This window comes from Columba livia, chromosome 4 (genome assembly GCF_036013475.1).
Source record: "Columba livia isolate bColLiv1 breed racing homer chromosome 4, bColLiv1.pat.W.v2, whole genome shotgun sequence".
NCBI classification, from domain to species: domain Eukaryota; kingdom Metazoa; phylum Chordata; class Aves; order Columbiformes; family Columbidae; genus Columba; species Columba livia.
The window spans coordinates 27,574,609-27,595,478 of record NC_088605.1 but is presented as its reverse complement, the minus strand read 5'-3'; the positions used below and the strand labels follow the sequence as shown (position 1 = coordinate 27,595,478).

General features: G+C 36.6%; 1 protein-coding gene across 6 annotated transcripts in view; it reads left to right on the top strand.

Moving 5' to 3' along the window:
- Positions 1 to 20,870, top strand: part of CORIN (corin, serine peptidase) — a 138,607-nt gene that overhangs the window by 47,032 nt on the left and 70,705 nt on the right. For 4 of the 6 annotated variants that reach the window (XM_065060831.1, XM_065060829.1, XM_065060828.1 and 1 more), the window contains exon 4: positions 3,686 to 3,896. In XM_065060831.1, the coding sequence (XP_064916903.1) occupies positions 3,686 to 3,896 (211 nt within the window). Of the gene's footprint in view, positions 1 to 3,685; positions 3,897 to 17,884; positions 17,993 to 20,870 lie in introns of all 6 variants that reach the window. The other 2 variants (XM_065060832.1, XM_065060827.1) reach the window with 1 other exon arrangement.

Here is a 20,870-nt window from a genome sequence, read left to right as displayed (position 1 = left end):
CTCTGTCACTATTTGCCCAAGTATAGAGCAATTTGGCACTGAGCAGACTTGAGTGTCTGAAAGATACGTTGGGTTTATCACAAGCTATTGGGCTTGATGGAAGAATTAATGGAGGGACTTGTTTTGTGCAAATGATCAGAATAGAGATTCTCTACTTTTTCTTTTCATTTCAGTTTAGTTGAAACAACCTTGCTCTGAAATAGTGTGTTACTCAAAGTATGACCAACCTAGGCAGTTGTGTGGAACTTGTTCCCTGCAAAGCAATAGGTAAATGTCTGCCTGCGGCTGGGGTAGAGGTCTGTGGGCAAGCCTGGAAAGGGCTGATACACCTGTGCTCTGCAGCTCGCTGGGAGTGAGCCAGTGGGGTGCTGTTCTGAGCTCAGGAGTCCTGTGCAGAACTAAATGTGTACAAACACAAGGGTAACTTTTCTTAATTTACCAGTGAAGGTTTTTGAGACTGTGGCATTTGTGAGAATCTGGGATGTATGTAATACCATGATACAACAATTGCTATTACCCTGAAATTATGCTTTTTGTCTTAGAGATGTGGTGGGTGTGGGACACTCACCTGTTGCACTGTAATTTATTTGTTGAGTGAATGACTGAAGAAAAAGTAGAAAAGGTGGATTGAGGACATGTGTTAAAAAGATGAGGTTCTAACCTAGGTACCTGACTTCCAGGAGGGTGTTCCAGGATACAGGTCTGCCTGGGATTAATACTGAACTGATGTGGTTTTATAGGAATACAAGATTCATGAAACTGAACATGGATCATGATTCTGTTGCAAGAACAGGTCTTGGGTTTAGTCCCTTCTTCCACCTTTCTTTGTTTTAAAAATTCTTGTATAGTTGATAAAAAATTCCATTTTCTTGGCCATGAATGTTGAATTCAGTGCTGTGTTGTCCAGCCACTAAGTACTCCTAAAAGATCAGATAGCTCCAAGAAACTATAGCTGTTCTCTGTTTGGATAGTGTGAATTTTGAAAGGTCTAAAGCAGCCCCTGCCTATGCTCTCAGCCAAAATCTCACTGCTTCTTGGCACGTGCCATGGCAGGGACTATTTTGCAATTGTGCCTCAGGAGATACATGATGGTTTTGTGAATAATTTTGAAATTCCACTGGTGTAAACCTTATGTTCTCCTCTTCCCTTCAGTTTAGGATATTTTGATTTATTTAAATAACTTTAGTGTGAGATTTTTCTGGGTGGGGAGACCCAGAATTGTGCATGGGTTTGTTATCCTGTTGTCACAACTGTTATTGAAAATGTAGTCCTAGCATCAGGAAAAGAATGTAGGCAAGAGATAGCTGTGGAGAGGTTAGCAGTGCAAAGAGTTCCTGCTATAAAAGCTTCAATATTTTAAATCTTTAAATCAAAGCTTTTGTGTTTCCATGTTAAGCTTTCCCAAGCAATGAAAATGTAAAAAAACCAAACCAAACAAAAAAACCCCAAACAAACAAAACCAAAACCAAAACAACAACAACAACAAAACCCAAACCAACAGTACAAATAAACAACGAGTTCGTTCAAGCACAAAATACAATGCAAAAAATGAAGGGAGATTTTCCATTTTTTATAACGGGTCAAGATACTGTGCAAAAGTCCCAAAGTGTGATTCTGTGAGTAGTCATTAAAGAAGTGGCACCTTTTATAAGAAATCTTCTGAAGTGAATTTCCTTCCCTTCCCTCTGCCTGTTTTCCCTTTCCCCTGGAAAGCTATTTTAGTATCACAAGATTTTGGTCTCACAGACTAACAGGTAAATTTGATGACCATCCTGGTGGAATTTTTCAAAAATACCTGTAAAACTTCAGAGCAGAAGTTGCACTGAAAATCACTGCCATGTGTAACTAACTCATATAGTCACTTTTGAAAATTGCACTTTGCAGTTCTGAAAGTTTTCTCAATTTGGAGACTCACTACTTTTTTGCTGACCTCCCAGCATTTACTTTTAATTCTGAATGGAGAATATGTTCCTGAATTGTATGGAAAAAATGTGATTTCTAGATGAACAAATCCATTAGTCACTGTACTGTGGGAGTGAGAAGAGATCGTAGTAAAAATGGGGTACACTCGTGCTAAGATTTCTTGTTAGCAGTACTGGGTGTGTGTTTGTGAAATCTTAACATGGGACTTGTGGACATAGTTTTAGCTTGATTAGAATGAGGGAAGAGACTTGCTGTTATTTCAGTGGGACAAGATTCGATTCCTTAGTTTCTGTTGAGATTTCTGGAGAGGGCGAAGACAAAGAGTATACTCATCAGACAATGAGAAAATATTATTTATTTTTTTTTTTTACCAAGTCTAGATAAAATTTGAAACCCACCTTTTTTGTCCATCACTTCAAAGACATTGCAACTTGAAGAAGCTCTAATGACATTTTTCTTCATTATGCTTTGCTTTCCCTACTCCTATGAGAGGCTGTATGAGTCCATCGATATGAGAATTTGCCACTAGTGCATTTAGACAATGAAGACTATGTCTAGACTGAAAGCTGAGGAAGAGCCAGACTTGCTGAACCCTTAGAGCTGCATCCTGTGGCCTTTAGATCCCCAGCTTTTATCAAGTCAGGAGGTTGGGTGTAAGTGACCCACAGAATTCTTGGAAGAAGCCAGTCCCAAAATGTCTGATGATGGAAAGGATCTACCCCATTTGTTGCTACCTATGTCCGGTTTGCTCGGATAATGAGAACAGGAGTGCTAAAGCTTGAATGTAGTCAGGTTTTTTCCCTGTTCAGAAGGCTAGAGTTGGGATGGTAATGAGTTTTTTTGTTTGCAGCATGATTAGTGGCTGAGTCTGGTCTTGACAACTGGCTGAGGTCCCTGCTTATTGTACAAGGTGTATATGCTCTGCTTGTGAAAAAAAAAAAATCTGCCAGAGTCTGACTACATGTCCTAGAAGTGCCTCCATCAAAGTAGGGAGCTGTCATAAATTTTAGACTTTAATACTTCGTCCTTGATGAAAGTTCTGAATTTGGTGTATAGCTTGTGAAACTCACTTGTAATAACTTCATGTAGCAAGTTAACAGTATCTGAGAGAGCATACTGCATGTGGCAGGGCATAAGCGGAGAAAGGTTGCTCTGGTAGGTTAAGAATGGGAGAACAGTTTAGGACAGATAGGTGTTCAACCTGAAAAATCAGATAATCCTATGTTGGTAGGATTAGAGAAGAAAGACTGTGCAAGTAAACCCATCGCCTTGGAAAAAATGGGTAAGCTAGTTGATGATTTTGTCAGGAAAGCCAGCTGCAAAGCAGATGGTAGCAAAAAGAGAAACTTTATGGAAACACCAAAACCAGAGCCATGTCAGAACCCAATTAGCTTTAATTTTTTTTCGTATGACGTCCATTCTTAGCTTCAGCCAAAGCTGGCTATATCCAGACAGTTCTTATGGTACATTCATTTAACCTGTGTCAGAAAGAATTTTGTTCTGTGTTATTTCTAGTCCAGTTTCATACAGGGTCAGAGGAATGTGGAAACATTTGGTTTTAGAAACTAAACTACCAAGCTTCTCCAGATTCCTTTTTTTCTTAGATACTTGTTTTTTGACAGTATTATGATAGCACCATGTACTGTCATCTGTGAGGTACAGGTACTGCTTGTATATACTGACTAGTCAATTCAATATATGCTTTGAACTAACTATTAAATGGTGATAGTTTTGTTCTAAATGTACTGTTTTGATTTCACAGGTGCCTGCATAAATATCACCAACAGCCAGTGCCAAATGCTGCCATATAACTACACCACTGTAACTTCAGTTCTTTCCATTGTCAAAAGTATTGAAATGGAAAAGTTCCTGAAGTTCTTCAGTTATCTCAATCGTCTCAGCTGCTATCAACACATCATGCTGTTTGGCTGTAGTCTTGCTCTTCCTGAATGCATCAGTGACGGTGATGACAGGTATTTGGGAATGAAAATCAGTGGCTAGAGCCAATTGTGGTAAAATATTCGCTGTCTGATCAGACAGACAAAGATCCAAACTAAGCCTATGACCTTCTCATTGCAAAAGCCCTGTCTGTCAAAGCTATTCACAACATTTCTACCATGATAAGCCTACTGCAATGGCTTAGTTCTCTTAGAAAAATTATTGCCAGTGTATGGAATAAAACTGTGGTACTAGGGCAGTCAGGTTTGTTGTTTGTTTTTTTTTTTTTTTTGTTAAAAGTCTGTCCAGAATTCTGGTACCTCATTTTTACAATCTGCATGTGCTGAAATTGAATGCTTTGTAACAACATAAATGCATTGGATATTTATAGTATGGCAACTTTATGGTGGCTGCTAGCTAAATTAAACTTCAAAATTTTTTTTAGGAATTTCCTCCAGAAAAGTTAATATTTTAAATATGCTTTATGGTATTAGATTAGCAGGATATATTCAGAGTGACATAAACTGTTTTGGAAGCTTAAGATGCATGTCTTGATTTCTGCAGTTACATAATTACACAGCATTAGTGTCATGCACATGTACTTTTTTCATTGAGTTTGATTAGAAAAAGAATCAGTGAGTGTAACAGTGCTAAAATCAAAATATGGCACCAAAAAAAGATTTTTTTTTTTAAATATATACACAATTTCTGATGTTTCTGGAGGAGGAAGAGAGAGGGTAGATTTCTTTCTCCTTGTTTTCATTTCTCCTTATTTCCAATTTCTCCACTGTGAAATTCGGTGGAAGAGAATATGGCAGTGGAATAAGTGATTCAACTAACACAACAAGAAGTAAGAAGCCCAAAACTGTGCAGTTTAGAAGGGATAGAACGCTTATGAAAAAATTTATATGAGATGAGATAAGCTGATCTAAAATATAGTTGCCATTAAAAGTTACAGTCCCACTCCAGGCCATATATGCCTGCAATTTCCATTGCAGCATTGTGATTTCTGGATTGGCCAGTTTAGCTCACTAAGCTGTCAGAAAATTAATCCAGAAAAAAAGTGTACAGATGATTATATGGATAGGATTAGGGTGGAGGTAAGTTAGCATGGGTAATGGTGGAACAAGACTGAATATTAGACTGGCTGAGCTGTTTAATCCAAATACACCTGTGTGTGTATCTTTGTTAGACTACCAAAACTATTTTCAGTTAACCCTGTTTAATTCAGTGCATGATTAATTATAGCCCCCCCCCACTCCAATTCTGTATTAGAATTGTTCCAGTTAAAGAATCTGGTAACATACAATCTTAAGCTACCTGTGGTCTCTAGATATCGCAGAATAAAATAAGAAAAGTGGGTTCAGGTAATCAATTGATATATTTAAACATTTAACAACAGAAGAGGCCACTTCTCTGTTGCTATGCTGATTCTGGCTTGTTTGGAATTTGACTTTCTCAAATATTTTGAGAATGAGTGGCGTGTGTCAAAAGTGCAAAGCTCATAAATCAATCAAACAAATCAGAGTCTTGAAAGGATAAGATTTTTACCTTTCCTTTTCCATTTATTTCCTGAAAACATCTTTCTTGCAGGGCTTACATTATTACAGCTGCCTTGCTAGTTTAAAAAGAATACAAGTTAACCTAGTTTGGAACATGCAAGTTTTTGCTCTCGTTTTGGGTGGCAACCAAAATACTTTGAGATTCAAGAGTCAGGGGTTTTTAATTTGTATGTGTTTTTGGTGGTTTTGTGGTGTGTGGTTTTGCTGGTTTGGTTTGTTTTTATTTGTTTTGTTTTTGTTTGTTTATTTGTTTTGAATCCACAACGGCAACCTTCTCCCATTAGTTTTAATGTCAAAGCTGGAACTGGATTTCTATGTCCTGGTTTATGTTCTGGAGGTAACAATGCCTCCTTCTATTCTTATTTTAAAATCTTTTCTGTGGAGACTGCCCTTGGCCCTGCAGGCTGATTGGGAGGAAAGTCCACAGTGCGACTGTGAATGATGCAGGTTAATGTTACAATCTGACTTCACTTGAAGTAGTCATGTTTCTAGAGTGTGTAATGGATGACACTGAAAGTATAGGCTGAGTGGAAACGGCAGGAAGAACCATAAGGCTGGATTGACAAAGTGCTGGTTTGTTAAATCTAGTTTGCTAAACCTGACTTGTCCTAGTTTGACTTCTGCTTTCTTCTTTTAAGAGAATACTTTCTTCTGTAGGCAACTGAGTGATTTTTGTGATTACTGTTTTTCTTGTAGCACCCAGTTATTGCAGGCAAAGGGAAATATTTCAAAGTTACTTTGTATGTGTTGAATCCAGATACAAAAAAGGAAGAGACAGGCCTGTTCCTGTTCTAGCTCTCTTGAATAGGTGAATCTGGTAAGCAGAAACATACTTAAGGAGAAGCAGAAGAGCCATTGTGGAAAGACCCTGATGATAATGAATGGGTTATCTCCATATGCTGTAGCCCTTTTTTTGGACTATGTTTGGTTGTAGTTTTTTGTTGGTGGTATTTTTGTTGGTTTTTTTTTGTTTGGTTTTGTTTTTAATATGCAGTATCACAAACAATACAATAGTGTGGAGAACAGTTGTTACTGACAGTCACTAGTTCATCCACTCAATTACAACTGTTTGATTCTAATGGCCAGTGCATCTCTGATCATAGTTTTTCATTTATTGATACTTTGTTTTAGAGTGCAATTGGCTCAAATTTATGTAAAACATAATTTGGCAAATAAAGAGAAGAAATTAAACTCATGTGATACTCAGATGTCTATTCTTAGGTATTGTCGAGACAGTCTGTGTTGGCAGCTACAGCCATGGGAGCAATAATCATAACAATGTGTTACAAGAAGCAACAAAAAGTAAAGTTACTAATCTTTGGCACCCAGTGTGCTGTCATTACATGGATTTGCTCTGATATTTAAACTTGTATCTGTTTCGCATTTATCTTTCATGTGTTTATAAACATTGTATTCATTAACACTTAAAGGAGATTAAGGTTCTAGACACAGAGAATCTTCAAGTGTTTGTATAACACACAGTGTGGTTAAGTACTGAGATTTCTGAATATTACTAAAATGCTGTTGCTCTTGAAAATCTTTTTGTATCTTGCTGCAATGAAAATAATGTGTGGTAGTAAAAATATACTAATTTTAAAAGCTGTATTTAATTCCAGCAACTGGATGTACAATCAGCTAGCCCTGCTCTTGTAAGAAAATAAGTAACAGTGCCTTTAAAATACTACTTTCCAGTAAAGGTAAAGTTTGAAAGTACACTAAAACCTGTATGAGAACGGAACATGGAAAGTTGAAATGCAATAAGACTTTTTTTCTTGCTTATTACTCGCTCATAGTTTGGGTAGTAAGAGACTTTATTTTTAAAGCTGTTATGAAACTTCTTCCTCCTTAGGTGAATGGATGAGATCTTTCCAATATGACTTCAAAATCAGATGTAAAAAAAAAGCATCTTAACACAGTCCAGTAGCAAAAAAGTAACACCAATTATGCAAGAACATGTTAAACTAGTCTCAACTAATGCTTAACTAACTAATGACTTCTAAAACATCCAAGGTAACAGTTTTGCCCTTTTGAGTACTATTAGTCTGCAACCTATTACCACCAAATGCAACACTGGTACTTTTATTTGTTGTAAGAAAGATCTGTCCTTAGAGCTGTTCGTTATGATTAATGGTTTACGCTAGTGAGTTTTTCTTTACCATTGGGAGATACTAGGAGTAGCCCAAAGGTCAGTTGCTGCAATGTAGTGGATGCTTATTTATAGCAATTCACCTGCATTGGATTCTGCAAGTCCTACAGACTTCAGCTATTGTATTCAAGAAGACAAAAAAAAAAAAAATCTGGGAAAAAGTTAGTGTGCAGTGTTTTCAGATTTTTTGAAAGATAAAAAGGGTGTATTTTAAAGCTAAAATGAATGTAAAATTTGAAGATTCAATATCAATAGAGAAGTTCATAGTGGGTCAGCCTATAACTGCATAATGCAAACAAACAAATTGGATGATGCTTTCTAATATTTCTTGCACTCTGTGAATACTCATGTTTCATCAAAAGATTCAGTAAAATAGGCAAGTTATATGGGATCCTGAAGGCCTATGTACATGGCTTATTTGGACTTTTTATGATGGAAATAAATTTGAAGGTTGTGGATTCTCATACCTCTTTGCTGTCATGCTGTGTTCTGGCACAGAAACTAGTAGCTTGAGTACTTCCACTAATCCTCTGTGTAGCAGTGTTTTCCAGAAAGCTGAGGAACTGCCTTGCATTGATAGATCCCCAGAGTTTTAAATCTTTGGAGTTCAAACTTTAGTTAAAGTTCTGCCTAAAAAATAGTATTAGGACGATGCAAATTAAAAAGGGTAAAATGCTCTCAAGGTAAAACTCTAATGCACCTTGCATTTCTGTATCTGCTTACTATGCTTTTTTTCGTGTCGGACACCTTTGAAAATAAAGTTGTGAAGTAGTGTGTCATCAGTTAAGACTCAGAGAGGCTTTTTATGGTGAATGATGTACAAACATGCACTGAGGGGCAGCCTCCTGCCACTGAAAGAGGCCCAGATGAACAAAACAAGTAAAGGAGAAAGTAATACTGCCACATTAATAGCTGGGGAAGCTGAGACTGAGCAGGAAAAATGCAGAAAAGCAGAGAACACAACCTGTAACACTTGTATGCTGTGTCTTGAGATACAACGTTATTTTTCCTCTTGATTAAAATCTGCAAATTCATTTCACTCGTTATAATTTATTCACTTTAGTTCTGATCTAATACCTACTGAATGATAGAGGAAAAAACTCTCTGCAGTAATTTGACTTTTTGCCCTTCCTCCACACCCCTCCCCCGCCACCCCTTTTCTCTCAGGCTCATTCTAAAAGAAAAAATCAGGTAATGAAGGGAAAATGCTTTCTCTGATTTTCAGGCTCTTTCTTACAAAGGAGTTTGTCATGTCAGTGTCTATATGTGACAGTTATTTTTGTTATGCTGTGATATCCATGCTACACACAACAGTATCCACATAAAGACTTGTAGAAAGCCAGAGGTCAGAATATGGCTACCTGGTATGTTGGGGGTGGAGAAATTAACTAGTGAAAATTAGGTTAATAGGAAAAAAGGTTGTAAGAAGCTGTGAATATTTTGTATGCAGTCAAATATACTTTGAAGAACTGCTCTGTTATGACTCTTAGTGGCAATTTTTTTTTTTTTTTCTTCTTGTTTGTTATCTTATTCTATTTTCTGTAATTTATAAAAAGGAAGGAAAAGTCTCATTTTTGTTATGGACATAAACTAGAAAGAAATATTAGGTCCAAAAAACAAATCTGGTAATATGTGTGGTATCTTTTATTATAAGCTGATGATAGTTTAAAATACATTTGTGGTCAGCTACAAGGAAGGAAAGGAAGAAAAATTGTTTTAAGTCCTCTCAGAATATGGAAAAGAATCAGACTTCACTTCGTAAGGGATTGCTGTCGGTCATGTTTCATATAACCCTTGAAAGAGATCAGAGATGTGGCTATTTCCCTCTTCTTGCTTTTGTGAACAGTACTCTAAGCTTATCTGTGTTCTTTGGTTCTCCTGCTTACAGTGAATTTAACTTTTATTTGTTTTTCTTTCCTCACAGTGTACATTTAGACTTTTTAAAATAACAAGACGTTACATAAAATCTGTGAAGTTAATTGAGGCTTTTGGATTGTTTAGGAGAAAAAATTGACTGAGTCACATAGATCTTGTTTATGTAGCTAATAAGAATTTTTATTTTAAGACTTGGAACAGGAAGCTATCAACATATATTTAAGTCAATATTTATTATGTAAAGTTCATAATGGGTTTAATTGTTGATGAATGATGTATGAATATGTATGAGTTTGGATAGGCAATCCTCCACTGGCATGTTTCAGTCTTGTTTTAATCTACCTAATTTTGGTAACAGAAGCAGATAAATATGCCAAGACAAAATAGCAGCTGCTAGGAGCTCTGGATAAGCAGTCTGATAGGTGGTCTGTGATGTGGCTGCTACGCTATTTTTTTTTATAATGCACCTGGGTGGAGGTGTGAAGTTATAGTTGCACTGACAACTTTGCCATTCTGCAGCTTTTAAGAAATGTTTGCATTTCACACACTTTTGAAGTTACAGTTTCAGAGTAATTTTTGAAGTGACTGTATTGAGAAACCCTCCTGGAAGAACGTTTAGGATTCCCGATCATAATCCTGTCTGCAAAGGTTTCATTAGAATTGGTGGTACCTGATTTAAAAAGTTGAACTACAGCATTGGTGACAGTTATCAGTCCTTTGAGGAAGAAGTTGGGAGGATTTTCTCATTCACTTCTCTGTCTTGTATTTTTATGCTCTTCTTATGACTCTTTCCAGTGTATTCCTTGCCATGACTCAAGCACAGGGGGTGGAGGCTGCTGTCAGATGCTTATAAAGTGGCTATGGGTTGTTTCCTGAGTTTACAGTCTGGATTTTCACACCCTGTAGGAGTTGCTTCATCCTTTTAATGTGTTTTCTTTTTGTTGGTGCCTCATTAGACGACGCAAGTTAACATGACTCAAAGAGGCTATTCCAGTTGGAGTTTTGGCAGTGGTTCTATATCAAGGAGATCAATCTATTCTATTCATCAGCCTTGAAATAGAAGATTATAAACTTCAACTTTTTAATCATGAATAAAGCAGAGGTGATGTTCAGTGGATGAAGTGCTTTATACCTAGAATGTTTGAAATCACGTGTTTTGTTTTAAATCTTGCCATGTCTTGGTTTTGAGCCCTTGGGAATCTAACAGACTGATTATATACAGTAAAGCACACTGTTTTAAAATCTGTCTTTGAATACATACCTGTGTCATAATACAACCTTCATTTTTAAAATCTAGTTGAGGTTCACGTAAGCACAATTGTGACTTGAACTATGCAAACTTGGAGATCCAGCTAATGAAAAATGTGTATAGTCAAATCCTGTCAAAAGTGAATTAAAAAAATTAGAGAGGAAGAGAATGTGATAAAGCACACAAATAGTGTGCTCTGTCTGACACTGTTATTTATTTTTGTGTCTTTCATTGTTGATTTAAAGCATTCTACAAAGGAATTTGCTAAACTGTTTAGCAAAAAACCTGAGGAACACAAGGGCGTATGTTACTTGAGAAAGCCCAGACTAGCAGAATAAATGAATACCTTTTTCCTTCATTGTGCCCTTTGTGCCAGTCAATATTTTGTTCTGAAAGCTGTGATTTCACCAATAGTTACAATAATAGAAATTGCACCATCTAGTTATTTCAGAAGTAGAACGTTAAGGATAGAGTTGCTAATGGCAGATAGTCAACATGCTGTGAGAAACATTTAGTAACGTATTTCCTGCATGATGTGAATACTTGGTTTCAGCTCCAGTCTGTCCACAAATTGGTAATGCACTAATTTGATGTGAAATAGAACTGATTTATGGCAATAAGATAGTGAAATGGTTGGCAGGTGTAGTGCACAGGTTAGAGGTTCAAAGTAGCAAAAATATCTGCTTAAGATATCTGTAAAATAATACCAAACAGTTTCTGTGTACTTTCGGATATATGTGTGTACAATAACAGGTGTTGTCAGGTGTCGTATGCAAGGTCGTGATTGCAACCATGTTTCAGTGAACGTGCTGAACATACATGAAGTCTTTTCCTAAATAAAAGTACAGTGAATCAAATCAGAGATAGCTGAAACAGAAAATTGAATAAGTAATAAATTGATATGTTATATATGAACAAAGAAAATCTACAATATGCAGATTCAGAAAGTGATGGAGTATTTGCCCAGAGAAAGGAATTAGAAGGAAACAAATCATCAGACCCCCAGCTCCCACTCTGAGGAAAGACAATTGTTCAAGAAACAAAATTTTATTTCAACTGTCCTATGACTAGGACATGTTCTTCATGGGATACAAGTGAAACACTGAGTCGAGAACAAGCTAGTTTACATCTGACTCAAAGAAAGGAATATTTACAAATTTCTGAAAGGTTGGCTTTGACCATCTTGCCAAGAAACAAATGAAGAAACTTGAAGAAACAGCATTCAAGAAGTAGCATTTCTGAAGATATATCTTTCTTCTCAATATACCCTGTATTACTCAGGAATAGTTTCATACTTCATAAGTTATTTTATTTGTACTGTGTAACTGTTACTTATAAGGCAGAAAAAATGTGCTAATGAGAAGATATACTTTGCATTGTCCATCAGAACTCAGACCTTGAAATCAACATGTCATGCTCATCACCTTAGGAGCCATTACCACTTGGTCTCAATATAAAGGTGACAAGTGTTGTTTTGTGGGTTTTTGGTTGGTTGGTTGGGTTTTTTTGCAAGGAGTGATAGGGAAAGTATAGGTAATGATATGGCATTGGCCAAAATACCTATATTTAAAGTTGATTAACAAGTTTCTTAGAGGACCATTTCTCCAGATGTGTATAATTTCTAGGAAGAAAAAAAAAAAAAGAAGGCACCATTAAACATTTTTTATGCCTGATATATGCCCTGAGCAAAAACAGAAAGAAAAATTGGGTTGCAAACAAAAAACATTCATGTAATAACCACGAATTCCTAGAGTCTCCAAGTATTCAAGTAATGGGACTTGAAATTTGGCAGGGAGGTTACTCTAATAAGTGGTAAGCTCTTTATCATGGCTGTTGAAATCTAGGAAGATAAGGAAAGTAGAAAATATGTTTACTTTAGAGTAACTTCTGTTTATAAAGTTTTATGCTACAGAAGTTAATCCCCAAATTTTGGCTTACATGTCTCAAAAAATCATAGTCTCTCTGAAAGCTTCTATATCGATGTTATGGATCAGCTAGTGTGGATGGGCATAAGGAAGATTCTCCATGTCATTGACCCTCCCAGTAGCTGGGGGTGGCACTGGAGATAGGTACAGCCCCTTACAGAAAAGGCCGTGAAATTAAGTCTCTGACGCTGAACTCTTTTACAGAAATGTGCCAGTAGATGGCAGATGCAGTGTACGGGAAGGACAAACCAAGGACACAATATAGGGAAAGCAGGACAGAGAACTGAGGCTGGAGTGAATGTTTTTCCCCCATTGAGACCACTGTCCTTTCCCTGCCCACAAGTAGAAGCTGTTAACAACTGCTGGTATGTATAGTTTGTAAAATTCAATGCACAGAAATGATTGCTTAAGAAATTAATTCTAAATTAAAAGCTAGAAAAGTAATAGAGAGATAGAGGCAACGGTGTCCTGCGTTCGCCAGAATGACGTCGCTGGTCTAGTTGGGTATGAAGCCACCTTTTGCCATAGGAGGCAGCATCAAACTTGCACACTGTTTTAAACCCTCTCCGCTGAGCTAATGTGCTGACCATGAAAACTTTTCCAAAACACAAAAGACTCTTCTTTCACAGTGTGCGTGTTGGGGGAATTATGGATAGACCAGAGTTAAAAGGTTATCAAGCACAGAAACATTTTTGAGAACAATCTTGGCATGGGAATGTCCCTTTTGAAACGTACTATACTTCACAGTGCTGCTCAGGGGAATTAAGAGAAGGGAAGGAGGAAGAAAAGAAAATCAGGAGGACTGGTTATTTTTAAATGCATATTTTACTGATTGATTGCTTCCAGCCCTGTTTACCTAATGATTTGCTTTGTGTAGTATCTGTTATAAGCTGCGGTTTCTGGTTCCTAAGTTGGTATGTCAACTAGGGATCACAGGTCATCCTCCTACACATGCAATATATTATTAGTTATAAATAAATACTGATCATTGAAGTAATTGGAATCACTGTTTACAACATATCATGCAATGAATGTGGCTTTTTGTTAGTATTTGTTTGGCAATTTAATATATCTGCTAGAAAAACACACCTTGTTTTTACAAAATTAGATTTATTTCATTTAATAAATTGCAATAATTTTATGATAGGAGCTCTCAGTAAAATCTTTCATTTTCACAAACATTGCGGGAGTATTAACACTGATAGTTTCCTGTCAGACTTGTGCATCTGGACTCAAAACCAGAAAGGTATAGATGAAGAAACATTTTATTTTACTACAGCAAAACTCTTCTAGTAGATATGAGTACACTGTTTTGTGCAGAAGTTAATAAACAAAAGGTGTTTGGATTGAACAGTGGTTAAAGTGTTCTCCAAGAATCATATGCTTTTCAGCTCATTTTTAGCCTCTTTTCATGCCTAGCTTATTAACAAATAACTTTTAAACCATCTGCAATTAAATAGTAATGAGAGTTCAGTTACTGAGACATACTGACCTTTGTTAAGTTTGTCTCTCCTGTGAGAGACATTTCTATAAAGTAAACTAAATCAACAGTGTGTTCAGCATTTCCATGATAAATGTCAGGTGAGAATTTTCAGAAATTTGACTTCATTAAGGAGAAATTTTGGCAGATGGTACAAGATTGTAAAAATAGCTTATGATTGTAGCAATATTCTCAATAATATTTGTTTAAACTGATTTCTGCTGAACTATAGCTCTAATTAATTAATTTACTACATCTCTCCTATTTTTGCTGTCATGTTTGAATCAAGTGATGGGATCGGTAAGAGAAATCTGGAAGGGCTGGCTGCTTTAGTCAGGACAGATCCTCTCAGCCGATTACAGTCATAATACAAAATACATTAAATCATTTTGGTAACTATTTTTGGTACTACTTTCAAGGCTATATGGCAAAATTTATGTAAGCACTTTGCTAACTATGGTAGAACAGAGAAAGTGCTTCTGTGCTGCTGGGTATACGTTAGATGGTTTTGATTGTTACAGTATTGTAAGCTCAGCTGTGACATGGTGCTATTGTGTCCAGAATGTGACTGAAGGGGCAGAGTTGATCTTTGAATTTAGGTTTCTTGCTTATTCCAGATAGAAATGACTCCTTATTTTAGTCAAATTAATTTATCTGGGTTTTGTCTACAAAATAAATGATTGCACTGACTAAAAATTCTACCCTGCATTGTAGTGACTGTATCCATCCATTGTAGAGACTGTGTCCATCCTAATGGATATCAGCTGAGTTTGACCACATTGCACAAAGAATGTTACTAGGCCTGAAAGAGATGATAAATTCAACATCAGTTGATGTAGAAGATGTGAAATTCAACAGCAGCTCCTTTATTCATTTCTGGATGGATAAGAGGAGTCTTTTTAATCTAATGGTATCTTTAGATTTCTTCCTAGTTCCACTTTCACTGGAATCAGGAGTTTCTATTTCTTTCCTCTGTCTGAATAGCCTTCAGAGTTCTGTGTGACCTCTTTGTTAACTATAGTACTCTTGGATATCAGTGATCTGTTCTAAGACTTTTTCAGGTGTTAATCTTTAGCTGTCTCTTTTCCGTTGCCACCAGGTATGGAAAATATTAAGGAATAATTAATTGGACCTGTAATTTTTAGAGGGAAAAATGTAAGACCTCTGTATGGACCCACAGAACAGATTCCGGTCCAGTTATTTGGTTCTGAGACTTCTGTGTTTTCATAGTCTATAAACAGATTGCATGCTTTTCCGTGCAGCAGGCAATCCATTAAGTATCCATATTTTTCATTCTCATTGTACAAACCAGCATTTTTTCAATCCCTTGTAAAGGGCACTCCTCTTGCGGCTCATCTGTAATTGCCAACCTCATGGCAGCAGATCAAACATTCATGAGTGTATGGATGAGAGCTGGCTTCGTGCACGAGCTCTAAACCCTTATATTCCATCTCTGCAGGGTAGATGAGAGGGCATTTACCAGCAGCTCAGCCAGTGGACTGTAGCCCTTAATGCTGTATAAACAGCTGGAGCCATTCTTCAGTCTCCCACCTTGGGGGGAAAGCCTTTTGCCAGGACCAGCTCTGAAGCCTTTTTTCTTCTTTAAGATTTTATATGTTTCTCAGACTGTGGGTCCTATGTAGTCCTTTTACAGGTTAATCATGCATCTTTGTATTTATACATAGGAACCTGTTTCAAGAAAACAGTATATTCATTTGAGCTAAAAACAAGGTGGAAAGTCAGAAGTATATGTGCAGCTGGTTTGGCATTCAGTACTACAGAGTGTTGCATGGATCTGAGACTCCTTCCCTAAATGTTGCTAAATAGATTCAATATAATTTTGTCAAGTGGAATAACCACAAAAAATCTAAAATTATTTTGTGAGAACTAACAATGGCTTGTCACTTCAACTTGTTTGATTTCAGGACTGTAGAAATACAAAGAATAATCTCAGTTTTCTTCTTCCCATAATTTTTGCATGTTTCCTGGGTTTTTCAGTTTGTCTCCATCTGTGTCCGCCTCTCTGCACCTCAGCAGTCTCTCACAATTTTATTACCTATTGCTTTATTCTGCCTCAGACCTTAGATTTATAATATCATCATTCCTAGCCTGTGTGCCTATGGATGATACAGTGAATTACCCTGCAGTGCTCTATAGCAAAGCTGTAGCATGAGTAATATTTCCTCTGATAGCTATGCCAGTTTAAACTTTTCCTTGAACAGATTTGGCTGAAAAAAAATAATCTGGCAAAATAACCTAAAGTTGTTTATAATTTGGCTCAATACCTGAATATGACTTACCGTGTGGCCACAGACAGAGTTTTACTGGAATAACTGAAGGGATGGATGAAGTTGGGGTAAGAACAGTAATGAGGACTAGCAGTAGCTGAAAATGTTCAGCAGTGTGCTTTCAGCCAGGTTGTCTACTGAACTGCAAATGTGATCTTTAGCCACAACAGGTGCAGTCAACAGTTGTGTTTTCTAAGAGTGATCTCCATGCTGTATTTTCAGCTCTGGCACACCAACTTATTTATAACCTTTTGCAAGTCATTTACCCTCTGTCATTTTAATCTATAAAGTTGCAGTAATGAATTTCTCAACAGGGCATGGCTGTTGCAGTGCTTTTAGCAGTGCAGATGCTAAATGTGAGGGCACAAAGAAATGCCACAGAAAATAGATATATTATAGAAGTTACCAGGTTGTACGGAGAGTCCCTGCAGGATGATTTGTTTGTTTGTTTGTTTGTTTTTTCAACCTTAGCAATTTCTACCTCTCTCTCTCCTGACAGCCTGTTCCTGATTTGCCTATATCCCTTTGAAAGGGGCCAATTTGGTTGTCAGATGAGAAAAAAAGAATACTTTGTCGTTGTTGTTCTGGTCATGTTACTTTTCAGCTGAATCAGTTACTTCACCTGGCTTACTATGCATCCCACCAACAGCTGTTACTGCAAAACTGAAAGCAGCACAGAAACACATATAGACATTTGGGAACAAGGGCTGCATATGCTGCTGCTCCTTCCAGAAAAGACGTATCAAGAACCATGTCCTCAGTGGCTGTTGAGTCTGAGCGCCAGACCCTTGAGCTACCTTGAGCAATTATTTCTTAAAGAATCTATTGAATTCTGCAGCAAGAAGAAAATAGTTGTCTTCCTTCTCCTCACTGCTTCTTGCAGCATACTTCTTGGATAATTTCTAGTACTCAAACCCACCACTTAAGTGGCTTACAGAGTCTTCTCATGAGCCCTGTGCATGGTAATATGATTGCAAAGAACAGAAGTCAGTATTACAGAAGGACTCATTTCTGAAAAGAATTAGTCTAAAAATGTAAAATGTCTTTGAGTGATAAGGACTAGATCCATGTAGGATTATAATCAGGCAATTTGAATTCTAATATAAGTAGACTCAAAGTGATTGGCATGACAAGAAAGTCAGATCGTCTGCTCTCAGGCAGTGCGTAGCCTCTTTGGAAGCTTAAAATCAGGTAACATAACAGTTTTGGAGCATGTACTGTATTGTATATATCTGCTTCAATGGATATTTGATGTAAAACTCTTGCCATAAATAGCTTCTCTGAAGGTATCTTAGGCAAATTAAAGATACCTATGTATTCTCTTTAACCTTAATATTCTTTTTAATAAGCTATAAAGAAGATTTTAATTTCTTTTGGTGCCATATGATTCTTAGTGTTGATGTTTCTATACAGCTGAAATAACTGAAGTATGAACTTTGAAGTGTGCGGAAACCAACCACAAAGTTAAAAATGTCATGTATCTGTTCTTTTATCAAAGTTCATCTTCACCACGAGTGTTTTTCTATGAATATCCTGAAGAGCAGAATTGCACCCTAATATGTCATAACCTGCTTCTGTGCCGGCCACTGGCGCCAAATAAATTATGGTAAGATTGCCATAGATACACCAGTTTATTTTTAGATCATTGGTCTCTAAGTAGCTGTAAATAAAACTAATCAAGATGGAGATTTCCAATCATCTTTTCATCCTTCAGTAAATTAAGCAATATATCATAGTAAACTTGATCTTTATCCAGAAATATTTAATTTATGGAGCACACATGACTAAACATTGAAACTACACCAAATCTTGCAGTAATTGCTGGATAATCCTATGCTTTCTGGTTTGTCAGAGCTTCTTTAGAGACTGCTTGGCTTCTTTAATCACTATGCAGTTGTCTATTAGAAGCTTAGTGATTTCTAAATTATTATTGTGCTATGTATATATCAAAAAATTTATACTGCACTGTAATATTCAAATGGTGAACTGCATAAGCTAAACAAACAAGGTGAAGTTTTTTATATTTGTGATTTTTTCATATAGATGTAAATAATATAATGTGCAGATTAATCTGAAAAAAACTTACTTCATCTCCTAGCATTTGTAGAAACTTTTTAACTATTATGTGTAAATGTAACTGTACATAGTTATATTTTAATATAACCTTTTACTATTATTTGTAGAACTGCCATTGAAATGAATGATCAGTATGTTGAAAGACTTTTGTAAACATTGAACTTTGCTGTAGTTACATCTGAAGAAATTAGCAAACTCATACTGCGATTACCTGATGGCTGTATGTCAAGCCTGTAGCTGCAGTGTGGTGCTTTGGAAGGTAATGATTTCGGTGTGGGTCAAGGAGAACAGAGATAATATCAAATACTTCATACTTGTATAAAGCTTCATCTGAGAGTCTTCAAGAACTGTTTGTGTGTGGTGTGTTTTTGTTGTTGTGTGTGGTGTGTTTTTCTTCTCAAATAGTAGTCACATTGGTACAAGTCATAAGAGCAGTGTACATTTGCTTTGCCTTGGTAAACTCAAGTAGATCTCAGTCACACACTTGCTAAATTCAAGTAATGTCCCTGCTATCACTTCCTTGGAAAAAAAAAATCAGCAGAATATACTGCCTTCAAATTACTATTTGTGATGATCACATATGCTTCATTGGACAATGGGGAACCGTTACAGTTAATGAGGTAGAATTACTGCTTACGTTTCTTTTCACCGTGATGTAATTTTTTAGTGTATTCTGTGTTTTCTTAAAAAATAAACAAAAAGTTAACTCTATCAGTCTGAAAAAAATAAACATCTAGCATCCACAAATAAATCATATCAATACTCCAATTTAGTTCTGTAGTGTCTTATTTCTTACAGATATTTTGGAACTCGAGAATCTCCATAGTAAGTAGGGGCATTTCTTTTGGCATTTTCTGTTAATCCAAGGGATCTGCTCATGTGAATACCTCTGCCCACATGTGATTATGCTAATATAACTTTTTAGAAATAGTAGATTAGTTAAAAATGAAGAGGTAAAAAATGTCCACAACTCTGAATGAAAGTGACTTGACGCAGTCACTTGCCTTGCCAAATCCCTTGTATTTAGGGAGTTTTTCAGGCTCCGGTCAGGGGGCAGTGACGTCTACTGCACAGCTCTTGCTGAGCCCGTTCTTTCTTTCCATGTCAAATAGGTTCTGTAAATAACAGAAGGGTGTTTTAGAACATCTTTATCTGAAAAGCCATTACAGGTCAGATAGTAAGCTTTTAATTTGCCAGTGCAGCATGCAGAACTAATAAGTGGCAGCTTTTCCTGTTATCAGGAGGGACCATTTGTTCTTGGTTTTGTGCACAGTCAGATGATATGTGCTTTATGGTGCTGAAACTTTCTGCCTTTCAACACATTGCAGTCTGATGGTGAAAAGTACTGGTTTAGGATGTATCTGCTTCTTTCCAGGCAACAAGTAAGCTGCCAACTAGGAAGCTGCAAGAGCCAATTTTAGAGGTGAAGGTCCTTGGCTTGTTTCTGGGATAACTTCAATACTGCAGCATGGAAAGTACATTGTGTGAAAGTCTTTAACATCATCTGGAGAATATATCTCTAAAGATAATGTGTTTTGAAAGTGGTTCCAACTAGAGTATGCAATGAACTCAGCAGCAACACTGGCAGCACATTCCTCTTGTTAGGTACTAAGCAAAGAAAGGCAGCTGTACTGACTTCAGAATACATATTTTGCTTTACACAAATTTCCTCATGTTACCACTAGTAGTCAGGCAGCTCTGACAGCTTTTTATTCCTTACTTGCAGGGTTTGTTGCCGTATCACATGGTTGCTAATAGTATTATGTTTTTCTCTATTACTGTAAAACGAAACATTGAGTAAGGGAACCGTTGGGTACTGTGGACTTTTTAAGTTTGAGCCACTTACATGTGCCTGAACATGAAGTTCTAGCCATGTCTTTGTGGTGGGCAAGTACAACCAAGAGTCAGACACAAAGAGAAAGATTATATGATCTATGTGGTGTACTAGGGAAAAGATCTTTTCTATGGCATTGTGAATGGTTATGAATAAAGCAAAATTCCGTTTGCTAAAACCCCAAAGGTTCTGCAGTAATTTAGATATAAACTGCAAAAAGTTTTGTTGAAAATTTAATCAATGTTAGGGGTATGGGAGAAAACATGTTAGATGTGGTATATGGGATCTAAACGTGGCCTTGATATGAAGACACAGAATGAAGTGCAGGTTGAGAGTGATCCCCAAGATGCAAACTTGAGTGACAGATAGACTTATTTCTTGAAATAGCCCTTTGTTGCCTCTCAGACAGTAAGGGGACTGTATATCCTTACAGCAAAGAACATGGTAAGGATTCAGAGTCGTGCATTTATGTTTTTGCAATAAACTAGCTATTTCAAATGTAACAACTTTCATTAATGACTAGACTTGCTATAATCTACTTTAAGTAAAATGATATTTAGAAGTGTCTGTGCAT